The 27,849-nt window shown below is 46.8% G+C and overlaps 1 protein-coding gene across 2 annotated transcripts in view; it reads right to left on the reverse strand.

Annotated features, from left to right (window-relative positions):
* Positions 1-298: 298 nt before the first annotated feature.
* Positions 299-27,849, reverse strand: part of LOC126518639 (high choriolytic enzyme 1-like) — a 205,700-nt gene continuing 178,149 nt past the window's right edge. The window contains exons 6-7 of one of the 2 annotated variants that reach the window (XM_055064866.2): positions 12,221-12,254; positions 4,864-5,044 (exon numbers count right to left, since the gene is read on the reverse strand). In XM_055064866.2, the coding sequence (XP_054920841.1) occupies positions 4,951-5,044; positions 12,221-12,254 (128 nt within the window). In that variant the 3' untranslated portion in view covers positions 4,864-4,950. Of the gene's footprint in view, positions 5,045-12,220; positions 12,255-27,849 lie in introns of both variants that reach the window. The other variant, XM_050168423.2, reaches the window with a different exon arrangement.

Below are 27,849 nucleotides of genomic sequence, written 5' to 3' on the forward strand. Positions count from 1 at the left end.
CCTCGATATATAGGCCTAGTGTGAACCAGCCCCGTTACTGCCGCTCTTCGAAACCTGTGCTTACTTCGCCTGCAAACTGCCACGACAACGCCGTCATCTGGAATTCTGCTCGAAAGTATATACCGCGAAGAGCAAGAAAGAAGTTTAGAACAGAGATGGAGTTTGCAAAATATTGAGCCATGTCCACCAGCGCAAGCCAATTTCCATTCATGCGAGCTCATTCATGTAAAGGACTCACCCTTTGCCAGGCCTGGGTAGTGGCACATCGTGGATAGCAACCAACATTTCCGAGTAGATGTCCGAAGTACATAGCGAATGTCGCTCGTTTATTCAAAGACCGGTCTTGAACCAAAATCTCTGCCGACTGATCAGCAGCGAAGAGATTCCCGCTTTTGAACACCACGTCACAGGTTCGAGTGCCGGGCACAGCAGCCACATTTACATGCACTGGCATTGCGGAAAAATCTTCTGGAGCGATTTCAGTGAGTTCGTAAACCCAGTGCTGACGAAACTGATCCCAGATTATTTGACGCCGGCGTACTGCTTGGCCACAGGCACATACTTGCAACATATTCATTTCAACTACTTTCCACGCGTTTGCGGACCGTGAGAAACGGCACGCGCCAGCGCGTTACTACACGCTCACCGTCTATACCCCGTTCTATACATAGCAGTCAACGCTGTGGAGACTAGAGAGACTTGTTTCATTGGCTTCGTTCGCACATGGACATAGCTGGATGTTTTTTGACCGCAATTGTGCGCAACTGTTTTTTAATGCAGGGTCAGTATTGAATAAAACAAGTTTTAATGCTTTGAAACACACTGTGGTATACGGCTGCTAGTGCGTTGTTCTAAATTTTTGTTTTCGTTGTTTTTGTTTTCTGTGACGCGTCGCGAGGAGCCTGCCATGCATGCTCGTGTCAGCCAACGCTGTTGGCGCGCAGGGAAGCGCGGACGCATGGAAGCCTTTCTTGACCGAACTTGTTGCGTAGCTTCCGCAGCGTTGTATGGAACGGGTGTCTCCCTGTCATCAGAAACCACGAACGCCCGCTTGCCCGCCGTCCCTCGAGCACGTGCCACCGGCGCGCACTCTCTCTCTCTTTGCTGTTTCTCAGCCCCCAACCACCAGCGATCACGATGCAAGGGGTGTTAGGAGCTTTGGAACGGGGCTTGCGCCACCAAGCTCTAGCTATTATACTGCCTAATGTCCTACCTAGGTTTAAAAAAAAGAAAACCACGATGAACTCTCACAATCAAATTCTCTGACACCCTATGTGAACTTTGCTTTTGTACGTCTGCGTTTTTTGTCGTTTCCCTACTTTTTTTCCACCAATCTTCCAATAGCCTCTCACTAATCTCTACTGCGGACATGTTTACTTTTCGCCTCCTCTTACTGAACCGAAGGGCTTCAAGGAGGCTAGTGGTGCGTAAATCGACCGCTGGGCAGAGGTCTTCACGATCTAATGAAACATGCTCCATCGTTTCCCTAGTTTTACCGCAGCGAGCACATGCTTCTTCCTTCTTATATCTCGCTTTATAGGTGCGTGTTCTAACGCATCCTGGCATCGCCTCGAAAAGCAATGAGCTTCCCTTTGAGTTATCATAAATTGTTTCTTTCCTGATTTCGTTTCTTTCCTCTTAAGTAGATAGTCACTCATGGCAGGTTTCTTTCCCATTGCCGCCACCCACGAGATTATTTGAGCCTCTCTGACTTTCCGCTTGACGTTCTTTGAGGCTGTGTTGCTCACCCTACAGGCCGCATACTTGCTGGTAAGCTTGCTAGTTCTTTTCCTCCACTGTGAATCAATATTTTTCCTGTACAGATACCTCAACATTCTCCGAGCCCATTGGCTTTCTTCCATATTCCTCAGTCGTTCTTTATAATTAATTTCACTGTGAGCTTCCCTCACTTCAAAACTACTTGTTGCCTAAACCTAAATTCTTGCCTTTCTGTCGTTGCAAATCACTCTGCTTGTTAGCTATCAACACAATGTCGTTTGTTGTATCCATAAGTATCACGATTGATACTTGTGGCACCATCTACGTCTGCGAAGCTGAAACTAATTAAACAGCTTGTCGTGCGCTGGAATGGTAAACAGAGAATGGATAAACCAAGCTACCGAGGACGTCCTTGTAGTGTACGAAGATGGCAAGTGTTCGTCAGCCACTCCGCTCTGTGTATAATGAATGTACCCGGAAAGCGTACAGCGCAGTGCGCACACTTGGGATAAACTTCCAAACCACCTCTGAAAAATTCGCTAAATCACACAAAGTTATAAATTCATCGAGTAAGGTAAGCTTCGGAAGATATTTTAAGTCATTTACTTTGCGAGGTTTATGCCATCTTCGAACCACGGCTTTGCTTCAATTGGTCGATGGGTTTCAACGGCCCAGAGCGATACGGAGGTTAAGATAGAAGCCGTAGTGGAGGAATCCCGATTAATTCTGACCAGCTCTCGTTCTGCAATGTGTAACTCACCCAGGTTTCCCTCCTAGTGCAACCAAAGCTGCAGAGTACTTTCGCATTCCGCATTTGGCCACCGGGAATGGAAACCTGCAACCATGCGCTCACAGACAAACGTCACAGCCACTGCTGGTCCGCCAAGATGGATGAGGAATGGCATTACAAACCCTTCGGAAGAAAGAAGCTGGATCAAACTGGGAACATTTCACAAGTTACTTTGTCTCCTCCATACTCCCGCTGTGTAAATGATTTCCACTTGCTTGGCTTTAAGCAGCAAATAAGCTCGTGGCACATGGAAAAAGGGGTGTTGCAAGACGCTGGAAAAATTAGGCAGTCAGAACTGTTCAGCTTCCCCCGAATTATCATTGTTTTTTGCTATAGGCCTAGGTCTTGGAAGGTTAAGATTACAAACATCATTGATGTGAGCTCTGGTATGGTCCCGCGGGCCTGAGTTACAGACTGCGTATCGCTCTTTCTTTCTGGACATAGTCCAGCCGTTAGAAATGTTCGGTTTTGCATAATTAAAGTGGCATGGTAACGTTTCTCAATGAATAAAAAGTGAATGAATGTATGACCAAGAATATTTCCGGATTTATTTAATAGTCGCCTATGAGGCATCAGAAGGGAACTTCAATAAGTCTTTTTTTTTTTGTTCTGATAGCAAACGTTGCATTCGCAGAAAAAAGCGAAAGCTTGGGAAATAACTATTTTCGCAAATGGCTGAATTTTAAGCAACGTGATACGTGAATGAATGATGAAATATTATTTACCTGTCCCTTTTCCAATTAGGCAAGATCGGAATACTCCCTGTAATGTTCGAAATCAGGTGCTTCGTCGAGGCATGACGTCAGCAGCTGATGCACCTGTACCCCCAGACATGAGATCCGATAAACTAGTGTTCAACCATTCCTTAGCGCTATCACACATTTCCCGCTTGTTATGGGAAGGCTCACGATTGTATTCTTACTGCAAACGCGATTGGTTGTACAGAGTGCTCTGGTAGGGGCTACACTAGTTGTGTGAGACATGAAAGCAGCACTACAACAGTAGGTTGACTTTAATCGCGATGAGACCTCTTTAGCATACCGCAGACGTGCATGCAAAGACGCACGCAAGAAAACTTGCCCGTTATAATGTAAACATTTCCGGTCGCATAATTATATTCCTTTCTTATCATCCACCGCGCCACGGCCTGTCGATCCTGGTGACAAAAGCTTTCCCGCTCACACCACTGCTGAATAACGAAACGGAATGGCATTTAAACACAATCGCCTCAATAACCCGGCCCTGAAGGACCGGTATACCGCGTATAGCAGTTCCGTTGACATCTTGTGGCGCTGTAACGAATAGTAACGCTATAGAAACTTTCCTCCAGTACCTTACGCGTCTTGAAATGAGAAGTGCTGCCTTTGTAATGATTATCGATACGCTTACGTGGAAAGATGAGAGGAATGCAGTGGTGATAACAGCTATGCGAGCCTTGGTTAAACATTGTGCCACAATATGATGCTCGCTACTACGGCTTTATAAAGCGGATTACGCCTTCTAACGTGTGCATAAGGCATAATGACTCCATTTAAGCTACAGATCACACCGTTCGAGCCCTGATTATACACATGTAGTGTTCTTGAAGAGCTCTGAAATGACCAGCAGAGGATATTTTCAGACCTACACCCGAGTAAGAGCGATCAAGTTCCTTCGCACCAGAACAATGTAGAATGGTGAATTGATTATATGGATTGCTTGCCGCAGAACGCTAAGCTCTCCTTATTTAAAAGGGGAACGTCGCAAATATTGAGCGGTTACAGCTTGCGCAAGATCTCTAAACAACTTCACCAAAAACTGTCTTCAACGCAGTGTTCACTAAGGACACCACTGCGCAGCTCCAAGTACGAAGAGCTAGGCAATACCATGGTGAGCTTCGTATTTCGCGCTTATGTGCCCCTCATTATAGGTTGACCTGGCAATGTTTAAAGCTGTCACGGCGATGACCGATATGAAAAGATGCAGAGCGTGTCCCCTGGCCATGTCGTTCTTATTGGTGCTGGAGACTCGCGCATCTTGCTAGGATCAATGGAGTTGCCAAAGAGCGTGGTGCGCGGAAAGTATCGTTTGTTACACCCCGTCGGGCAGGTCTGTTGACGAAAGGGCGGTCATTCCGCAGACCAGCTGCTGGTGGGGCACGTGAGCACATCCATTAACCCCAAACTTGTGATGCCACTGCAGTTTGTTAACGCTAGGACTTGAAAGTACTGGATGGCCTTGGCAAAGAAAGGGTGAAATTCGTTTTGCGTAATTAAAAAAAAGTAATCGTCAATCTCGTCTAAGGCTCGGAGAACTCCTTGCCACAGGTGTAGAGCACGTTGAGTTTCCTAATGTCCGTGTCTGTGAGGAAGTTTTCTTGATAGGCCTTGCCCAGTACCTCCGGTTTGACTTCCGCCGCCTTGGGCAGCAGCGTGGAGCCCGAGCCAGGTTTACTGAACGCGTCATGCGGATAGTGCATGACGGACTCGTAGTCGTACGGCTCGCCGAGCGTGTCTGCCTCCGTCTCGTTGTTCCGCCAGAAGCTCTCGCTGGAAGCTGCAGGAGTTTGAAAATACGGAAAGCATTTAGAACGGCAGCGACACAGTACACCTCAAAGTTGAGCAAGTTGGTGGGAATTCACGCTACTGAAAGAAGGCGTGCAAACATGGACACGAGTAAAGGAACGAAATGGACAGCATAAACGAATCGTTGAGCGTAAAGAAGACAGTTGTGAGTACACTTTATACATTCACTCTTTGTCACGTAGACATACTTTATATTTTCACTGTCTTTCACATAGACTTAAGAAAGTAGGGAGTCAATACGTAGTCAACCTTGTACTTATAGCTGGCAATAAGCTCGGACAAAAAGCTCGGACACCGTGCGCAGAGTGATCAGTTAAACTGCAAGAAAACACCTGACAGGTGTTCGCAGAATGCCGTACGAGTGTAATTTATGATGTTCCATTTAGCATCGGTCGCTTTTATGTGTGGTAGGGCGCTGTATCAGTACGATATTAATTGGAAGTAAATTTTGGGTTTTTAAATGCCAAAACGATGATCTGATTATGAGGCACACCATTTTAGACCACCAGAATTTCTTTAACGTGCACCCAATGGACGGTACACGGGACTTTTTGCATTTCGCCCCCATCGAAATGAGGCTCCCACGAGCGGTATTTGCTCCGCGATCTCGTTCGTAGCAGCGTAACGTCGAAGCCTCTCGCCAACCATGGCGGCTCCGAGAGTAGCTGAGCATACGATGCAACAGAACTGCTTGTAGGCCTAGTTGGTGCTTGCTAAAAGACATGTTTTTTTGTCGCAAGTTAAAGCACACACAAAAGGAAGACACATAAAGACAACGCAGGCGGCACTTCCGACTGGTTTAATTTGGGCTGTGACCCATGAATATAGATACACATACACGCATGCACAGGCTGTTCACAAATGTACGTTACCCAACCGTCAATCCTGTTTCCGATTTGTAGAACAGGAAAGATGCATCGCTAAAGCAATTCGCACTTTCTTTTTTATATAGCAAGCTTCCATTAGCTCACGTGCTGTTTGAAATCTACTTCTGCCAAGAATCCTAATCGAAGAAAACCGTGGTTTGCACATACAGGCCTTGCAGTGCACAGGCAAATGTGCCACGCCATCTTTCATTAGATTTAGCTCGTGTTCCCTGGCTTGTTCATGTATGCAGCGTCCAGTGTGTGCTATATAGGACTTGCCGCATTCAAGGGGAATTTCGTACACCACGCCCGTAGCGCATCTCCCGTAGGACGTGCTATGCTTCTTGCCACAGCCTTGCGAACAGGTCTCCTCGCGAGTGGTTCTCAGAGTCGACCCAGTTTGACAGGGGCAGAAAAAGCAATGTGTACACCATACCGGCCTGCCACCTTCTTGAGGTCATGGGAGACCTTATGAACATAAGGAATCATGGCAGGTCTTACGGTTCGGCCACTTTCTTCCTCCCTTGTGGCGCTTGTACCTTTAACCTTCCATAACAGGCTTTCGGTTACTGAGGTCACCAACGAGTCAGGGAACCGTACTGCTTGAAGTCACTTAATCTGATTATTGAACGAGGCCTGCATCGTGTGTGTACCCGATTTTCCGAATGCAGACTCCAAGCCGGGAGTCTGCCCTCAAGCGTGGAATTGCTATGCTCTGCTTGGAGTCTGCCCTAGGAAAATCGTGTACACACACGCTGCAGGCCTCGTTCAATAATCAGATTAAGTGACTTAAAGCAGCACGGTTCCCTGACTCGTTGGTGACCTCAGTCACCGAAAGCCTGTTACGGAAGGTTAAAGGTACTAGCGCCACAAGGGAGGAAGAAAGTGCCCGAGCCATAAGACCTGCAATGATACCTTATGTTAATAAGGTCTCACATAACCTCAAGAAGGTGGTAGGCCGGTATGGTGTACCCATTGCCTTTTCTGCCCCCGTCAAACTGGGTCGACTCTGTTGGAGAACCACTCGCGAGGAGACCGGTTCGCTACGCTGTGGCAAGAAACATGGCACGCCCTACGCGAGATGCGCTATGACATTCCCCTTGAGTGCGGCAAATCCTACATAGGACAGACTGGACGCTGCATAAATGAACGAGCCAGGGAACACGAACTAAATCTAATGAAATATGGCGTGGCACATTTGCCAGCGCACTGCAAGGCCAGCATGTGCAAACCATGCTTTTCTTAGATTAGCATTCGTGGCAGAAGTAGAAATCAAAGAGCACGTGAGCTAATGGACGCTTACTATATAAAAAAGAAAGGTTCAAACTACATTAGCGACACATCTATCGTGCTCTACAAATCGAAAACAAGATCTTTTGACCGCTGAGTAACGTAGATTTGTGAATAGCCTGCGCATGCGTGTATGTGTATAAATATTCATGGGTTAGAGCCTAAATTAAACCAGTCGGAAGTGCCGCCCGTGTTCTTACGAGTCTTCCGTTTGTGTGTGTTTTAACTTGCGGCAAAACACATGTCTTTTAGTGAGCATACGAGGGTTCATCACGAGAACACCTCCTTATCTCTCGTTGCACTGTTACGACTCCAACTGCGCTCATAAATTTGTAGACAGCCTGCAGCTCTGTTCAGAGATATGAACCAAGTGCGTCTTATGGTTGAGACATGGCATATCATAAGGCAGTGTTAGTTGGGCGTCCATAGAAAAACCATGGTGGCGACAGTGCGCACGGTCGCTTGCGTATGGCCGCAGCTTTTAAAAGCTGCAGAGCGTGCTCTCTAGACTATGCGGCCTGTACGAGACGTTCCCGCGTGTCCACGAGAGCGCATTTTGCGGTATTTCTCCAGCCAAAGATACGATTGTGGCTTGTTGTTTGACTTCGTGGCCGCTGATATTGGCTACGCAGTTTCACAAGCTGGCATATGAAGGTGCTGGGTATCACGCCACCGGCTCTTGCGTGCGCAAGCCAGCAATACCCTTCTCAGCTTCTACGTCCGGCCAACTATTGCCGTGCTGTGCGCGCGCGCTTGGCTACGTACGCATGACCTCGCGCGCTGCATACGTGGGTGGTTGGGGATGCCCAACTCCCATCATCATCATCATCATCATCATCAGCCCAGTTACGCCCACTGCAGGGCAAAGGCCTCTCCCATACTTCTCCAACTACCCCGGTCATGTACTAATTGTGGCCATGTTGTCCCTGCAAACGTCTTAATGTCATCCGCCCACCTAACTTTCTGCCGCCCCCTGCTACGCTTCCCTTCCCTTGGAATCCAGTCCGTAACTCTTAGTGACCATCGGTTATCTTCCCTCCTCATTACATGTCCGGCCCATGCCCATTTCTTTTTCTTGATTTCAACTAAGATGTCGTTTACCCGCGTTTGTTGCCTCACCCAATCTGCTCTTTTCTTATCCCTTAATGTTACACCCATCATTCTTCTTTCCATAGCTCGTTGCGTCGTCCTCAATTTCAGCAGAACCCTTTTCGTAAGCCTCCAGGTTTCTGCCCCATATGTGAGTACTGGTAACACACAGCTGTTGTACACTTTCCTTTTGAGGGATAGTGGCAACCTGCTGTTCATGATTTGAGAATGCCTGCCAAACGCACCCCAACCCATTCTTATTCTTCTGGTTATTTCAGTCTCATGATCCGGATCCGTGGTCACTACCTGCCCTAAGTAGATGTATTCCCTTACCCCTTCCAGTGCTTCGCTACCTATCGTAAACTGCTGTTGTCTTCCGAGACTATTAAACAATACTTTAGTTTTCTGCAGATTAATTTTCAGACCCACCCTTCTGCTTTGCCTCTCCAGGTCAGTGAGCATGCATTGCAATTGGTCTCCTGACTTACTAAGCAAGGCAATATCATCAGCGAATCGCAAGTTGCTAAGGTATTCTCCATCAACTTTTATCCCCAATTCTTCCCACTCCAGGCCTCTGAATACCTCCTGTAAACATGCTGTGAATAGCATTGGAGATATCGTATCTCCCTGTCTGACGCCTTTCTTTATAGGGATTTTGTTGCTTTCTTTGTGGAGGACTACGGTGGCTGTGGAGCCGCTATAGATATCTTCCAGTATTTTTACATATGGCTCATCTACACCCTGATTCCGTAATGCCTCCATGACTGCTGAGGTTTCGACTGAATCAAACGCTTTCTCGTAATCAATGAAAGCTATATATAAGGGTTGGTTATATTCTGCACATTTCTCTATCACTTGATTGATAGTGTGAATATGGTCTATTGTTGAGTAGCCTTTACGGAATTCTGCCTGGTCCTTTGGTTGACAGAAGTCTAAGGTGTTCCTGATTCTATTTGCGATTACCTTAGTATATACTTTGTAGGCAACGGACAGTAAGCTGATCGGTCTATAATTTTTCAAGTCTTTGGCGTCCCCTTTCTTATGGATTAGGATTATGTTAGCGTTCTTCCAAGATTCCGGTACGCTCGAGGTTATAAGGCATTGCGTATACAGGGTGGCCAGTTTCTCTAGAACAATCTGACCACCATCCTTCAACAAATCTGCTGTTACCTGATCCTCCCCAGCTGCCTTCCCCCTTTGCATAGCTCCTAAGGCTTTCTTTACTTCTTCTGGCGTTACCTGTGGGATTTTGAATTCCTCTAGGCTATTCTCTCTTCCACTATCGTCGTGGGTGCCACTGGTACTGTACAAATCTCTATAGAACTCCTCAGCCACTTGAACTATCTCATCCATATTAGTAACGATATTGCCGGCTTTGTCTCTTAACGCACACATCTGATTCTTGCCTATTCCTAGTTTCTTCTTCACTGTTTTTAGGCTTCCTCCGTTCCTGAGAGCCTGTTCAATTCTATCCATATTATAGTTCCTGATGTCCGCTGTCTTACGCTTGCTGATTAACTTAGAAAGTTCTGCCAGTTATATTCTAGCTGTAGGATTGGAGGCTTTCATATATTGGCGTTTCTTGATAAGATCTTTCGTCTCCTGCGATAGCTTACTGGTTTCCTGTCTAACGGCGTTACCACCGACTTCTATTGCGCTCTCCTTAATGATGCCCATGAGATTGTCGTTCATTGCTTCAACACTAAGGTCCTCTTCCTGAGTTAAAGCCGAATACCTGTTCTGTAGTTTGATCCGGAATTCCTCTAGTTTCCCTCTTACCGCTAACTCATTGATTGGCTTCTTGTGTACCAGTTTCTTTCGTTCCCTCCTCAAGTCTAGGCTAATTCGAGTTCTTACCATCCTGTGGTCACTGCAGCGTACCTTGCCGAGCACGTCTACATCTTGAATGATGCCAGGGTTCGCGCAGAGTATGAAGTCGATTTCATTTCTAGTCTCACCATTCGGGCTCCTCCACGTCCACTTTCGACTAACCCGCTTGCGGAAAAAGGTATTCATTATCCGCATATTATTCTGTTCTGCAAACTCTACTAATAATTCTCCTCTGCTATTCCTAGAGCCTATGCCATATTCCCCCACTGACTTGTCTCCAGCCTGCTTCTTGCCTACCCTGGCATTGAAGTCGCCCATCAGTATAGTGTATTTTGTTTTGACTTTACCCATCGCCGATTCTACGTCTTCATAAAAGCTTTCGACTTCCTGGTCATCATGACTAGATGTACGAGCGTAGACCTGTACAACCTTCATTTTGTACCTCTTATTAAGTTTCACAACAAGACATGCCACCCTGTCGTTAATGCCACCCTCTCGTCCCAGTATGATGTAACTCAGCCTTGGATTATCTTTCGAACTTGCCAAAATATTGGCTCCCGCTTTTTCCTCGTTTTGCTCATCACAACGAGGAATTGTCATGCCTAAATAGTTATCTTTTCCGAATCCCGGCGGATGTGCAACATTGACGGGTTGGCGCTGCCTGTTCTTGAGCATGCGTAGATAAATTTTGTATTGCTTCTTTTCCACTTTTCCACCACTGTGCATCCTTTCAGTTTTATTGCGAAAGCACTACTAGCCTGCAAACCTGGATTTCGCCTCTGTCTGTGTGAAGCCTCTTCACGCGCTCTTCGCGTGCACAGCCTGTTCTGCGTGTCACACATACGCCCGCGTGCTCATGTGCGAAGTTAATATGGAAAGTGAGCCGGTACCGCCGTCGGAAATGTCCAAGGAAGAGATTAGTAGCGCCAAGCGCAGCGAACAACGACGAGGTCGACGACAGAGGCAGCCGACCGCTGTGGCCAAGCAATGGTGACTGCAGCAACAAAATCAAAAAGACCATTCATGGCGTTGGAACGCGCCAACGAAACAGAACGACAGAAGTGATTGGAGAACAACAGATTGCACAAGCGTGCTAAGCGCGTTGCCAAAACGAATGAACAGCGACAAGACCGTCTAGCTGCGGATGTTGCATACCGTCAACGCAAGATAGAGGAACGTCTCTCTTTGGGAACGGCTGCGACGGCCATCTTCAAGCGGGCCGTCTTCAATGACCTGTTTGCCTTTTCGTAAACGTAGAGGAAGGAGATTTGCCATGGTGCACGAGCTGGAGACAACTTTTTTTTTATCAATTGCTCAATGGTGGCTTCAAACTAGCGCCGTGGCTTTCTTTGACACAGAGGAACAAGGTAATGTGCGCGAAAAGCCGGACTCAGTGTGCAAGGAACATTTCTGTGTTAACATTACGTTTAGTTTTTCTTTTTTTCCCTTAAGTAATCAGGGAATGGAACGCGCTTGACCAATTTCTCGTAGAGCTGCCAACACTGCTATATTTGTAGAGTAAACTGAGAAATTTGGACTGTCTGTGCTCCCGCCAAAGTGACAAACTTTTTGTGTGCCGGTAATTTCACAGCATTTTCTATTACTTTATATAGCGAGTACAATACTTGTGCCTGTGTGGCCACTGAACAGCATTAAGCTTGAGGAGTTGAGTTGTTTTGACCGGTTGGAGAAAGATGTTGGACAAGTGTATTGACATTGATGGAGATTTTTTGAAGGGAAATAGGTGCTCTCTTTAAAATAAAAATACTGGTTCGTTTTTGGAGCCAGTCCGTTTTTTTTTTTTCTTCGACGAGCAGGGGAAGGAAGGGAGCCTCCACTTTTGTACAATGACAAAGAACCAACTAGACGCGCTGTCACGCTCTCCGTAATCCGCATCGTAGCGTAGCGTGGACCAGGGTGTCTACAAAGTTGACATTTCCAAATTCCCTGAGTTTTCAGGTTTTCCCTGAGTGTCTTTGCAAAATTCCTTGAGTGACACAGAAATTTGTTTTACGTCAAGAAAGGCTGACACCATGTCGCCCGATGCTGTCACTGCTAAAAAAACTACTTACTCCAGTTTGATTAGTAAGGAGCAGCATTTCTTTTCTGCAAAAAGAAATCAGAAGGGAGGGGTGCATAAAATGCACAATGAATAAAATATATTTCAATGAAAGGGTAAAACTCATTGCAAATCGAGTCAAACATTCTTAAATAAGAATAAACAGGAGATGCATTCAGAAAGAAATTTTTCGAATATCCCCTTCAGTCACGAATAATGCTCGACTGTCGATACATCTGTGAAATATAGATGGTGCTTGAAACTCCACTGAAAGTAAATCAAGGTGATAGAAGGGGGGGGGGGGGGGGACTTTGATAATTTTTTGATTAGTCATTGTATTTAAAGAGTAACGAGGTATTAGAATATTGCAAATTCAGTCAAGCTACGTTATTTCATAACAATTATTAATTCCCCAACTCGAACTACATGCACAAGTTATTCATTGGCCTCAAGTATTTCAAGAAAGAAAGAAAAATATATTTCTAGGTTGCTACCGACATGCCCCCCGTCAAGAGTCGCGCATAACATGCTAGTGCCTTCACCAAAGCGGTACTCTGTAACGATACATGTCACTCAGAAGCAATATGGAAGTAATTTAAGTTATCAGAATGTTCAATTTGCCCTAAGCTTAATGTTTGTGCTTCATTCCTTGTTACCGCTCCACAGAAATGGCAAAAATAGGTCGCGTCCACAAAGGTGGACACCGTGGCTGAAGGGGATATGAGCTATTTTGATCAACTGATAGCAACCTCATTGGCACGAGGCTCGAACTTCGTCACAAGTGAGATTCTCTTTCAACAGCTGGTGCGCCAACGTCAACCGTCCTGACATACTCTGAGCCCGCGCAGAACACTTCAGTGTTGCGTTTCACTGCTTTAAAGAGTTTATTTCGGTTTGGATGAGGGACACTTGCATCTCGGCGTCAGCCAACATTGTTTTCTGAGCTCAAGCTCCTTGAAAGAAGCAGCGGCGCGCTTCCTTTCCCGCTCATTCCTCAATGTCGTTTCTGTGATCGCCCTCATTCCGCCGCGCGTTCGCGCCACAGAAAATTTGAAGCACCCTCTTCGTGAGTTGTGCAGTCATCGTCCAATTTTTCGGACTTCTTAGGGGCCAAGAAAACGTCCTAAAAATCAGACAGTTCGATAAAATGAATGCTTGTCTTTTACTGCCGTTAAGGGCTCAAATCACCACAGGCACATCCGAAAAGGTATGTCGGTGCTCGTACTGGGACAGGAGATGGCGAGTGAACGCGTGTATAATAAAGGAATAGATACTGTGTCCCGTGACAATGGCCCCTTCTCACGGTTGTAATGCTTCACCGCAATATGTTCGCCCATGCTTCACCGCGTAACATTGCTATATTGAGGCGACGCTGACTTTCGGGAACCGGCATTATGCAACGCGCCGTGTTGTCTGAGCTCCGAAGCCAATCGCGAGGACCACAAAGGATGAGTCGATGCCTGAGTCTACGCATCGTTCTTCTGCTTTGTACAGGTTTTCCTACTTATCGGTCCGTCCAAACTGATCCCTCAGCAGGATGCAGCTACAGTAGACACATGCCTTCGCCACTATGTGATGCCAAATGCGGAGGACATCTTTTCCTGGCGGGATGATTACCTTCTTCAAGCACCGCCCGCCTCGTGTCAGGTGACCTCCCCGGTTTGAAAGACCGACAGCCAGGCTTCAACTTCAGTGGGCACAGCGGACTGCGCTTAGGCATGTTGCCTTACGCATCGTTCTACTTTGTACAGGTTGGAGGTTTTTCCACTACAATTAGAAGTGACTGCCGCGATCTTTTGGTGCGGCCGTGCCCACAGCGTTGTTTTAACATTGCAGAAGATGTTTTTGTGTTTGCACACTGCTTTTATGCGGTGGCGTTGAAACGAACCCCGGGACTAATAATTCAAATGAGGACACTTCAGATCTACTAAAACAGTTGCTTACAGCACAGTCCAAATTAACAGCCGAGATTGTAGCTCTTAGAACACAGCACGGAAATTTAGAGAAAACAATATCTGACTTAAGTGCATATTTTGCGGATTTAGAAAAACAAACAACGCATTGACAGTTTGGAGAGCACAATAACAACTTAGTCAAAAGTGGCCTGTGTGGAAGATTATAGTAGACGTTCCAGCTTGATCGTTTTTGGCGTAAGTGAGGAGCAAGACGAGACAGAATTTGACCTAAAACAGAAGGTACTAACTGAAACCTTCTCGAAAACACTTGATGTCTGTTGCACTTCTGTCGCTAGAATTCATTGTTTAGGAAAAAACAGTAACAGACTTGTGATCATATTTTTCCAATATTACAATGAAAAACGAAATGTCCTTAAGAACGCACACAAGCTGAAAGGAAAGAAATATCGATTCAACACGACTACTCGAAAGAAACCCTCAGGAAACGAAACATTCATGGGATAGGGCTAAAGCGGAAAGAGACAGTAAAATGAAGGTGAAGTTAGTGAATGACAAATTGCTCATTGCTGGCCAAATGTTTTCATGGTATCATACCACTTCCACAAGGGTGAAACTGCAGTCGCAGCGCACACGAAAGGAGGACTGACGTAATGAGCAGATTATGAAGGAATTCAGAATAATAAACGTAAATGCGAGGATCATAACCAATAAAAGCGAGCAGCTTGAGGCTATTCTTCTTGGCTACAATCCAGATGTCGTCGTCATAACCGAGACATGACTTCGGATTGAAATAGATAATCAAGAAGTCTTTCCTCGGTATTATCAAGTCTATCGACGAGACAGATTATCAAGAGGTGGTGGAGTGGCAGTTCTAGTTAAAAACAATATCCAAGCTACATTAATTCGATAACCATGAAAGCATATCTCTTAAGCAATTTTTAGGGGCCGTTCCATTCGCAGTTTATCGAGCTCCAGATTTCCTTCCCCAGTTTTTACGCGATTTGTATGAACACATGTCGCCATTCAAACACGATAACGTATGTCTTGTCGGCGATTTTAACTTACCCGGCTCTAATTGGGATTTGCCTTCATCTAACTCGCGACATTGCGCTAATACTGAACATTTATTTGATATTATGCTCTGTCACAATTTGAAACAGGTAGTAAGACAAGCTACGCGAATTCATGGTTTATCTAACTCCTTTCTTGACCTGGTTTTTGTGAGCCCGCTCTCTGTAAACATTTTCTGTTTCAATCCATCAAGGACTGCCTGATCGTGAGGTGGTGTACTTCACTCGTGAATTTGTCGCTGACAAACGTGCCGCGCCGGCCAAAACCGTGCTTGGAAAAGATTTCTCGAGCGCCAGGGATAAGAGTATATTAGATTACTTGGATCTGCGCCTCAGCAGTTTTGATGAAAGTGACACGTCCGCTCTTTGGTCTCAATTTAAAGACATGTGCGAATATTGTATCAGTCATTTTATTCCTACGAGACCCAAAACAACTGGCAAACGATCCCTGGATTACGCGAGAAATCTTGCACCTCAAAAGAAAACTTAAACGCTTAAGAAGAGCACATGCCCCCCGCAGCATTATTCAAATGAAGCACGTTTCCTTGAACAAATCAGTCGGGACTACTAAGCGACACTACTTTCCAGATGTTTTCCCGAGCTCCATTCGAAACGCCCTTCAGATATTTTGGAACTTTTTAAGCAAACAAAAAAATATCTCTGCCTGCAATGATGCATGAGGGCCCGTTGCTCACCAACAAAATAGATGTTCCTGATAAGTTCAATTCGTCTTTTCAGTGTCTTTTCCATACCTACAAATAATTTTCCAACCCGTGATTCTCGTTCCCCGTCTGTACATGATCTTCTGTCCCAACCTGGTATTTTTTCAATGCTATTGAATCTTAAAAGAAAAGCAACTCCTGGACCTGACGAAATATCTAATGCATTCTTACATGGTTATGCTGAAATGATTTCGCACTTTCTTGTCATCAGTTTTCGTGCTTCTCTTTTGTCTTCAAGTCTACCACCACATTGGAGGGTGGCCCGTGTTGTTCCCATACACAAGAAAGGTGATGCCGCATTTTATTGCGAAAGCAATACTGCTCGCACTTCCGGCCCATCGGTGGTCGTGGCGCCTCCTTACACAGCTGCGCATCACGTGACCACGTGACGTCACGCCAGACCGAGAGACGGGGCCCCAGCTCGTGGAGGCGAAGCCTTGCGCGCCGCTGCTGTGGCGCTACCGAGAGAGGGCACTCGCTGGTGTGACGTCACGCTAGGAGGATAAACGGGGCTACGGCTCGGCTCCTCGCAGTGGTCGGCGCGCTGCCTTTCGCTATGTCGGATCATGTATAGCCAAAAGTTTAACACAGGGCAACCATGTCCACACCATCAGCCGAACCAAGGCGCAGCCAAGGGTATTGCTTTAGTAATCTTCCAAGCTTAACCAAGCTAAGCCTGCAGCCAAATTTGTTTTAATAATTACCGCCCCATATCGTCGACCTCATCATGGTGCAAACTTCTTGAACATATTATAGCCTGCTACATTAAAACATTTCTTTATGACAACAAATTATCGGCTTTCCAGTATGGATTTTGGAAAGGCTTTTCTAAGGTCACCCAACTCGCATCAGTAATTCACACTTTCGCTCAGGTTCTTGACAATTTCGGCCAAGTGTATGTGATATTTCTAGATTTTCAAAAACCTTTTGATTTAGTTCCACATGGTGAACTTCTCCAAAAACTTGAAACTATTGGTCTTCCTCTTGTCATTGTTAACTGAGTTTCTGCTTATCTATTTAACCGATTTCAGTATGTCAATATCGGTGGTCACTGTTCTAGCTAACTTCCAGTCACTTCTGGTTTCCCGAAAGGCAGTGTCCTTGGACCACTACTGTTTCTTATCTACATTAATGATATTACAGACGTCATCACTCATCCTGTTCTAATTAGGTTGTTTGCCGACGACTGTGTTTTGTTTCATAAAATTAATGTTCCAGGTGACCAGATTTCAGTCAACTCTAACCTACATAATACCAGTGAATGGTGTACTAAATGGGGGATGAAACTAAATGCTGACAATACAGTATTTATGCGGATCACTAACAAAAGAAACAGTAATTCCTGCTCAGTTGTGCTTTTCAAATACAATACTTAATAAGGTACTGTATGATGACAGAAACTTGCTAACTTCAAATATATTGGGATGTAAACATCAGTTTATATTAATTATGATAATGGCTATTCGTTTTTAGAAAATTATTCGATTCAATTTGCTTCTGGCACTATTCTATTTGGTCCCAAAAATCCCTATTTGCTCACCTCTAATACTGCATCTTTTTTGTGGTTTCTCTCACATGTGCATTGCAAACAAGACTGTCACATAAACGTGCACTCAGAGCATATTACATATAATTAATTTCCCAGTGGGTTAGTTGGTTGCGCAAAATGATGAAGGGACAGGACTTAAGAGAGAAAAACTATGCACAACACCTGAGTACAAATTAATAACTGCTTTATTTTTCGGAAAATCACACCTTCATATAGCCTACTCGCATGTGCAGGGATGCTCTTGCCAGTCTATCCACGACATCTATTTTCAGTCATTGAGCTAATCTCTTTGCTGAGTGATATAGATGGCACATGGGGTCATCTTGATGTGGGCTTCCACAACTTCTCTTTTTCTTTGGTTACCACATTTCAGCAAGATCACCGTCCTGCAAAAGATACGCTTGCACTTGCATGAAGCGCCGTGCATGGCAAGGCCTCCGGGTGCTTGTACCAGACTGGAGTTGTATCGATGTTCGCACAGTCAATCATTTACGCACCTGCCTGTTTGGCCCAGGTAATCAGCCACACGTGTCAAAGGTCTCTTGTAGACCATGTCTGTTGTGCATTCAATCAATCCTTTAACGTGGTTTATAGTGCATGCATTCAGGGTATTCCTTTCGCTGGTCATTCCGTTTACTTTTGAGCACATTCCCTTTAGCTTTTGTCGTGCTGTGAGGACCACTCGTTCGCTCAGTTTAACCGAGCAAACGAGTTCAGCAAAAGGTGAAAGTGAACACAGCATGCAGTGGGAGATGAAAAAAAGTGGCAATTGATAAGAGGCATGAGGAGGAAAGCGGAGAGGAAGGTGCAGCAGAACCATGAGTCAGAAAGCAGAGGAGTGTATGGCAAAAGTGTGAGAATAAAAACGAAATGCGGGGACGGTAGCTACGGGATGGTGCCAGAGTAGCATGCAATGTCTAGGAGGTTTGTTGGCGGTGGCTTCTGTGAATCGCGCCCACGCGTCACCCATGCGCTGGCTCACGCGATCTCCAGATTATCAAGGCAGTGGCGCCACATTTCGCTTTGTTTGCCACATGCCAAACGAGACCGATTGTAAACGCCAGCGAAATGATTACACGTGTAGAGCTGCACTCAAATTTCGTATTAGGGAGCGTCGTTATCGTCTGTGATGTTTTTCTGTCAATTGCATGTGCTCTGAAGTAATAAACATTGCAAAAGCATCGCTGGTCGCTTATGTTCTGATGCATCTTATTATAGGTATTGTATCAAAGCAGATTCCTTGCTTTGTACACGTTTGTTTCCAGAGCTGTCTCTGCACGTTTTACACTTTACGAAGAAGGGAGGCCAGGGAACAGCTTAGAAGTTGCATCACTGCTCCACATATTGCAATTATTCATTTTGTGCTAGGTGTCATCTGCTATAATGTAAACTATGCAAATGCTCCTTATGCAATTTTTTGCGCATGGACGACACAGCAAAGCACCTTCTCTGCCACTGCCCAACTGTCGCATATCTGTACACGTGCACATGTGTGATAGCGTTTCCCTTTCCGTCACGCGGGCCCTATCGTGATCCCATCACCCTCGCCTACTATGTGTTGTACTGAAGGCAGTGGGCAGTGGCCATGGTGCTAGTGAAAGAAGACGACGACGAGAAGTGCTAGTTCCCCGGTTTTGATAAAGCGCCGACCTGTTTAAGCCTACCGCTACAAACTACTAGTGCTGCTAGGCGAACACCCCCGTTGTATTTGGTAAAGCTGCTGGGTTTCTCTTCGACATCCTGGAACTCCGCAGTCGGACGGTACCACCAACTATTGCAATAGATGAACCGGGACCCTCCCAGGCTGCTGCTCCCGTGGCCCCTGCCAGCGTCTGCTCTGGCGCCATCCGGCAGCGCGATCCGGCTATATTTAGCGGCACAGACGACCACAATGTGGAAGACTGGCTGGCCGAATATGACCGCGTAAACGCCTATAATAAGTGGGACGACCGCGCCAAGCTCACAAATGTCATCTTTTACCTGACTGACGTGGCAAACCTGTGGTTCCGCAACCATGAAGCCGACTTTACCACCTGGTCGGCTTTCACGACAACTTTGACTGAGGTCTTCGGCCGTCCCGCTGTTCGCCGGCTTTGCGCTGAGCAGCGCTTGCGTGGTCGAGCTCAACGCCAGGACGAGACCTTCACCAGTTATATTAAAGACTTGCTCTCCCTTTGCAAGCGCGTCAACTCCTCTATGGACGAAGCTGACAAGATCAAGCACGTCATGAAAGGCATCAATGACCATGCCTTTCAAATTATCATCGCGAAGAGTCCCCGGACGATTGGCGAGGTCATACAGCTATGTCAGCAGTACGACGAGCTGCGTAAGCAGCGTTCATCAACACGCGCTGCTCAGCATGACACCACAGAACTATCTCCGTTGGATTACGGCCGCGACGCTTCCGACATCTGTTTTAATGCCGGAGATAAAGCAGTTTATCCGTCACGAAGTCGCCCGCCAACTCTCTCTGGCGATTAGCACACCTGAGCCGTCGACAACCTTGGCTCCTTCGCTTCGTCATGTCATTCAGACGCAAGTTGCTGCGGCGCTGCCATCTGCCCCGCCTCCGCAGCTTGCAGCTGGACCGCTAACGTACGCTGACGTCGTCGCCTGGCCTTACGCTCCTCCGGCTCCTGATGCTTACCGGGCCACCGGCGCCTTCCATGTGCCGCCCCAACCTTCGCGTCCGATCGTCGTCCCTTACTCGGCCGCTGCAGCCGCTGTCGTCAACCCGTGGCGGACACCTGATAACCGGCCAATATGCTATTCCTGCCATTTTCCGGGCCACGTAGCACGATTTTGCCGCCGTCACAGCCCCCGTTTACCTCAGGGTATATGCCTGCTCGACTTCCGCGTCAGGACCCTTGTAACCTTCCTCCGGACTCGCCTCACAGTCGCCTCCCCTTCAGTTCACGCCGGTCGCCTTCCCCAAGTCGCCGAGCCATTTCCCCAATGGTTCGCCGAACCAGCCCAGCCTGAGAGGAAAACTAACAGCCGCAGTTCCAGAGGCAAGAACTGCGTTTACGTCGAACGTTTCAAGGCCTCATTCTTCCCCGGCGAACGAAATTGAACTGTACGTAGACGGCGTCACCGTACATGCACTTTTCGACACCGGAGCCACCGTTTCTATAATTAATGAGAAGCTTTGCCGCAACTTAAACAAAGTGACCATTCCCCTTACCTCTCTTTCTCTGCGTACGGCAACCTCGCATCGCATTCAACCTTCAGCGTCGTGCACAGCCCGGGTCGTCATTCAAAACGTTATGTATGTCATCGAATTTGTCGTCCTACCTCGTTCCTCGCACGACGTTATTCTTGGCTGGAATTTCCTATCTGTCAATCAAGCTCTTATCGACTGCGCTCGTGCCGAACTTACGTTATCAGTGCCGTGCTTTGACCCTGACGACCATTATTCTCCTAAAGTTGTTGCCGCCTCTGACATCGATATCGGACCTTTCTCTGCCGCTCTGGTTCCTGTATCATGTAACTCTGCTGCGAACTCGTCTGTTCTGTTTATGCCTTCGGTCACTTGTGCGCGCCGCCGGAACTTTCTGCTTCCGTGTGCTGTCGTCACTTTTTGCGACGGTTCTGCCGCCCTTTACGTGTGCAATCCGTCCGCCTGCCCATCATCCCTACTCCGCGGCGAGTGCCTGGAGACCTTTGAAGCATTCGATTGCGTTCTCCCGGCGACCACGTTTGGTGATACGACATCACTTCCGATTTGTGCCGTCACTCCTCCCGCTGCGACTGCTGCCCCTGCAGACGTTTTCGCTCGTGCCATCGACGCAGAACTCAAACCTGCGCAGCACGCAGAAATCGTCAAGCTCCTCCAACGTTTTCGCTCCTCATTTGACATTGACCAACCATCCTTGGGCCAAGCGTCCGCAGTCGTTCACCGTATCGACACCGGTCAACAAACACCATTGCGCCAGCGTCCCTATCATGTGTCGGCCGCTGAACGCCGTATGATCGACCAGCACGTTGACGACATGCTGGAGCGTGGTATCATCCAGCCCTCTAACAGTCCCTGGGCATCTCCGGTTGTCCTCGTTAAAAAAAAAAGATGTCTCCATTCGGTTCTGCATCGACTATCGCTGTCTTAACCGAATAACGTGCAAAGATGTTTATCCGCTGCCGCGCATCGACGATGCCTTGGACAGTCTGCAGGGAGCGGAATTCTTTTCATCGCTGGATCTGCGCTCCGGGTACTGGCAAGTACCAATGGCAGAGGCCGATCGCCAAAAGACAGCCTGTGTAACTCCTGATGGGCTATATGAATTTACCGTCATGCCGTTCGGCCTGTGCAATGCGCCTGGCACTTTCGAGCGAATGATGGACACTATTCTTCGAGGGCTGAAGTGGGAAACGTGCCTCTGTTATTTAGATGACATTGTGGTTTTTTCCACCGACTTTGCGTCGCACCTCAGCCGCCTCGAGCCAGTCCTTGCGTGCCTCTCCACTGCAGGACTGCAACTAAATTTGAAGAAATGCCACTTCGGCGCTCGCACGCTTACTATTCTCGGCCATGTAGTCTCAAAAGACGGTATCCTCCCGGACCCCGCGAAACTTAGCGCCGTATGAGAGTTCCCTAAACCAACCAGCATGAAAGAGCTTCGCAGCTTCATTGGCTTGTGCTCATATTTCCGACGCTTCATCCGTAACTTTGCCTCTATCATCGCCCCCTTAACGCAGCTTCTCACGGGCAGTGCTGACCTATCAGCCTGGTCCCCGGCGTGCGACGACGCATTACAAGAACTGCGACGCCTTCTCACCTCTCCTACAGTACTGCGACACTTCGATCCCTCTGCTCCAACTGAGATCCATACGGACGCTAGTGGAGTCGGGCTCGGCGCTGTTCTTGCAGAACGCAAAGAAGGCTTCCAAGAGTACGTCGTCGCGAATGCCAGCCGCACCCTTACCAAAGCCGAGGCGAACTACTCGGTTACAGAGAAGGAATGTCTGGCCATTATTTGGGCTATCGGAAAATTCCGTCATTATGTGTACGGGCGTCCATTTGACATCGTGACCGACCATCATGCCCTATGGTGGTTATCTTCGCTAAAAGATCCAACTGGTCGGCTCGCCCGTTGGGCACTGCGTCTACAAGAATACGACATACGCGTTCTTTATCGCTCAGGCCGAAAGCATTCAGACGCAGACGCTCTATACCGGTCACCCCTGCCCTCTGGTCCTGTCTCCTCGTCTATTTCCACCTGCGGAGCCTTAGCCCTCAACATTTCCGACATGGCATCAGAGCAGCGCAAAGATCCATAGATCTCTTCGCTTATTGACATCCTTTCTAGCCAGTCGCCAGCGCCGATCTCTCGGACGCTTCGTCGTGAAGCCACACACTTCATCATTCGAGATAACGTGCTGTACCGCCGCAACTACAATTCGAATGGCCGCAAGTGGTTGCTTGTTATACCCCGACACCTTCGCTCCGACATCTGCGCCACGTTCCACGACGACCCACAATGCGGCCACGTATTGTGTATTAAAGACATACTCGCGCCTTCAGCCTCGGTACTACTCGCGCGGTATGTACCGTTTCGTTCACAAGTATGTCCGGTCATGCCACAAATGCCAACGACGGAAGACGCCACCTCAACATGCCACCGGTCCCTTGCAACCTCTAACATGCCCCACGCGCGCGTTCGACCGCGTCGGCATTGATCTATACGGTCCGCTTCCCAACACTCCAAACGGCAACCGCTGGGTTATTGTTGCTATCGACCACCTCACGCGGTACGCGAAACTTCAGCCCTAGCATCTGCCACAGCAAAAGACGTTGCGAGGTTTATCCTTCGGAAGCTGATTTTACGCCATGGAGCACCTCGAGAACTACTGAGCGACCGCGGTCGCGTTTTCCTCTCAGATGTCATTTCAGCATTACTGAAGGAGTGTCGCATCATTCACCGCACTACCACGGCATATCATCCTCAGACTAATGGGATGACAGAACGTTTCAACCGCACCCTTGGCGACATGTTGGCCATGTATGTTTCATCTGACCACTCGAATTGGGATCACATTCTGCCTTTCGTCACCTACGCTTACAATACCGCCACGCAAAGCACAACTGGGTTCCCCCCCCTTTCTTTCTACTTACGGACCCGAACCTTCATGCACTATGGACACGATTCTACCTTACCGGCCAGATGCTTCGGAGTGGACGACTGTTTCTAGAGCGGCTGCTTACGCCGAAGAATGTCGCCAGCTTGCTCGTTCGTTCACATCCCAGGACCAGTGGCGCCAAAAGCATCGCCACGATTCATCCACTACGGCTATGTGCTTTGCTCCTGGCTCGCTGGTCTGGTTGTGGGTGCCCTCTACTCCTCATGGCCTTTCCTCCAAGCTGCTCTCCAAGTATCACGGTCCTTATCGGGCAGTGAAACAAACATCCGCGGTGAACTACCTCGTCGAGCCATTAGAAGCGCCTTCCGAACAGCGTCGTCGCAGCCAGGAAATTGTCCACGTCTCCCGGCTCAAGCAGTGTCATGATCCCCCTGTGTTCTCCTGTTCTTAGGTCGCCAGGATGGCTACCCCTTTAGTAGGGAGTGATTGTACTGAAGGCAGTGGGCAGTGGACATGGTGCTAATGAAAGAAGACGACGACGAGAAGTGCTGGTTCCCCGGTTTTGATTTAGCGCCGACCTGTTTAAGCCTACCGCGACAAACTAGAACTAGTGCTGCTAGGCGAACATTCCCGTTGTAGTGTATGTAATCGCTGGCCGCCAAGCTGTGGTGTGCTTTTAGTCCTTATATTCCTTGGCTGTCATTCTGCCACGTTAAGTTGCTGCCATGCAATAATACGTGTTTCAAGTTCAGTCTGCCTCTTCGTTAACGGAAGCCCTGGAACACGACACCAACCTTACACGCTAAGAATCTGTTCTGTGAGCTGTACTCCATCTCAGTAGTTCCTTGCAGCACTGGGGAAGCTGCTGGGCTGCACTCACATTAATGCTAATAGGAAGGCTGAGTGTCCCTCAAGATGTGTTCATCGCACCGCACCGTCTGCTCGGTGTCTGCTTTCCATCCTGTCATTACATGCTCCATGGTTCGAGGATTGACACAAAAAATGTTTTGATGCCACAATGATAAGCTTTGTTTACGTGCATGCGACAGCGGAGCTTCGCTTCACCTGTACAATTTCCCTCCGTTTACCTTGCAGCCACCTTAATAAGAAGCAAGGATGAACGCCCTCACAAATCTTCCCTTGCGGCACAGCGTCTGCTCGGTATCTAGTTGCTGGAATGAAAGCACTTTGGGAAATAATCTAAAGCTCTATTTTACTGACTGCAGCATTTATCATGGATGCGAATAGGGTGTTGCGACAGAAAGCCTGTGGTGCAAATACAAGGAAATGTACTAGGATGCTGATCAAAAGTTTTGTAGATGTATTGTGCAAAAGTAAAATTACATACAGGAATCACATGACACTGATCATAACTTAAAGCAATGGTTAATGGGGTACACATATATGGGCACATAAACATGACCTGGATTGGGGAGAATTGGGGATAAGAGTTAATGGAGAATACCTTAGTAGCTTGCGATTCGCTGATGATATTGCCTTGCTTAGTAACTCAGGGGACCAACTGCAATGCATGCTCACTGACCTGGAGAGGCAAAGCCGAAGGGTGGGTCTAAAAATTAATCTGCAGAAAACTAAAGTAATGTTTAACATTCTAGGAAGAGAACAGCAGTTTACGATAGGTAGTGAGGCACTGGAAGTGGTAAGGGAATACATCTACTTAAGACAGGTAGTGACTGCGGATCCGCATCATGAGCCTGAAATAATCAGAAGAATAAGAATGGGCTGGGGTGCGTTTGGCAGGCATTCTCAGATCATGAACAGCAGGTTGCCATTATCCCTCAAGAGAAAAGTTTATAACAGCTGTGTCTTACCAGTACTCATGTACGGGGCAGAAACCTGAAGGCTTACGAAAAGGGTTCTACTTAAATTGAGGACGACGCAACGAGCTATGGAAAGAAGAATGATAGGTGTAACGTTAAGGGATAAGAAAAGAGCAGATTGGGTGAGGGAACAAACGCGAGTTAATGATATCTTAGTTGATATCAAGAAAAAGAAATGGGCATGGGCAGGACACGTAATGGGGAGGGAAGATAACCGATGGTCATTAAGAGTTACAGAATGGATTCCAAGGGAAGGGAAGCGTAGCAGAGGGCGGCAGAAAGTTAGGTGGGCGGATGAGATTAAGAAGTTTGCAGGTACAAGATGGCCACAATTAGTACATGACCGGGGTAGTTGGAGAAGTATGGAAGAGGTCTTTGCCCTGCAGTGGGCGTAACCAGGCTGATGATGATGATGATGATGATGAAACATGACGCTCAATGCAAGTTTGCCACTTGCAAGTTTGACTTGAAATTATGGTCACTTTTCAGATAGAAGTGACATGATGACATACTGGTATTCGATGCCTGTTATTTCTTTATTCTCGCAATGATCAGTTGTATAATACTTATGCCCATATACGATAACGCATCTCTGAATCCCAGATAGCACATCCCATCTGCCCTATGCAACTTTGCAACATGAAATGGGAAACTCATTGATATAATCAGTTACCGATTATGCCAAAGTGTTATGCTGTTTCTCGCAGTTTTGTCTTTCAGGAGTATTTGCGTAATGTGAAAAATAGTACCCTTATGTTCTAAATGTTATGTATACTACATGATAACTCTATTCTTTTTCCGTGATCAGAGGAGGCTTTTGTGTCAGTATATAAATTGGAAGTGTTTTAACGACGAATATGTGAAAGTACTTGCATGTGAGCAAGCGTATGCAGTCACCCGAAGGCAAGCACAGTAACGAATGAATCTTTTAGCCATATTGGCACAAAAGTTTCCCATAGGCTTTATTTTGCCTAAAGCCAACCACACATCTCGATCTAGCAGATTTGTCTTTTATGTGACAAGTCTGTGCTGTTATCCTTGCAACAAGTCTTTTTACATGCGTCCGCAAAACATTGGTCCTTCATTATGTTTAGTTTCTCTACAGACAGACAGACAGACAGACAGACAGACAGACAGACAGACAGACAGACAGACAGACAGACAGACAGACGGACGGACGGACGGACGGACAGACGGACGGAGAGGGGGAGACGGAGAGGGGGAGACGGAGAGGGGGAGACTTTAATTCTGAGGAGCTACTGTCAGGACCTCCTAACGACTTTCATGTTTTTTAGAAACAATTTATTGTGGATTTTTGGAAGCTCTTCATACAGCAGCCATTATCTTTTGGAAAGCTTCTTTGCAACGAGGCTCTAAAATTGTTGAGAGACCATTCAAGTAGTTTTTTTAGTATAACAATTAGTAGCCTTGCATTTAAAACTTATCCTTTGTCCCAATAGTTAGCTCTCTTTTGCATTAGTTGGTTAAGTAGTACCTAAATATATGGAAATAAATATTGTTACTACAAGTACTCACGTCGTCGTGTCACTATTCAATATTTTACACTTACTATTTTCGTTCAATTTCTGTTTAAAAAAAATTAACGCTCGCCCACCTCACAATGCACAAAGATGCGCCGAAGCCATATTTGTGCTTTCTTAAGTCCTACTTTGCTGCATATAATAGTCGCAAAAAGCAGCTTTTCAGAGAGAACTTGATTTTGTTGTTCTGTGTATTCTGTTCTTCTGCCATAATTATGCTGAATTAATAACTATATCGCACACAAATACCCAGCCTCTCAATGGAACAGTCATTTATTTGATACACATGAATTCGCACCCTGTTCATCTAGATTCCAAAATTATGCTGATTGTGGCCAGCCTCTAGTATCTATAGAAGCATGTCTACGATGTAGTCTGAGGGCACATGTGCAGTGATGCTGTGAAGCTAGTTATAGTTCTCACAGCAATGCACCAAGTAAGGGTGTTGCTTAATTGTTATAAAGAAAGACAGCATCAGCTAGGCTGGAAGGGCGACAAAAATGATTTCTGCAATTCACCAAACATACAAACAGAATATGACTATAATGCCATATGCTAGGTAGTATTTCAAGTGATTAAGAGAATGATATAAGGGCTGTTGGGATAATCTTGTTTATTGGTGGTGTTAAAACGCAGGCTGTGAAGTTAACTTCAACATGGCTAGTTTGTCAACATGTCTAAGTATTTACAAAATTGGGGAGGTGGCAGTGAGACTCCCTGGGGAAGCAATACCTCAGTTGTACTAATGGTATGACTTGATTATATAATTTCATCATTGCTTGTTTAAATATATGACGGTGGGTGAGAACCTATGAAGTGCCACAACAGCAAGGCTGAACATCCATCCTTACTTCTCAGAGGCTCAAAGAATGACAGAGTTATGCTTTAGAGCATATTTTGGTTACAAATATATGCCATCTTCATT

Source organism: Dermacentor andersoni, chromosome 1 (assembly GCF_023375885.2).
Source record: "Dermacentor andersoni chromosome 1, qqDerAnde1_hic_scaffold, whole genome shotgun sequence".
NCBI lineage: Eukaryota > Metazoa > Arthropoda > Arachnida > Ixodida > Ixodidae > Dermacentor > Dermacentor andersoni.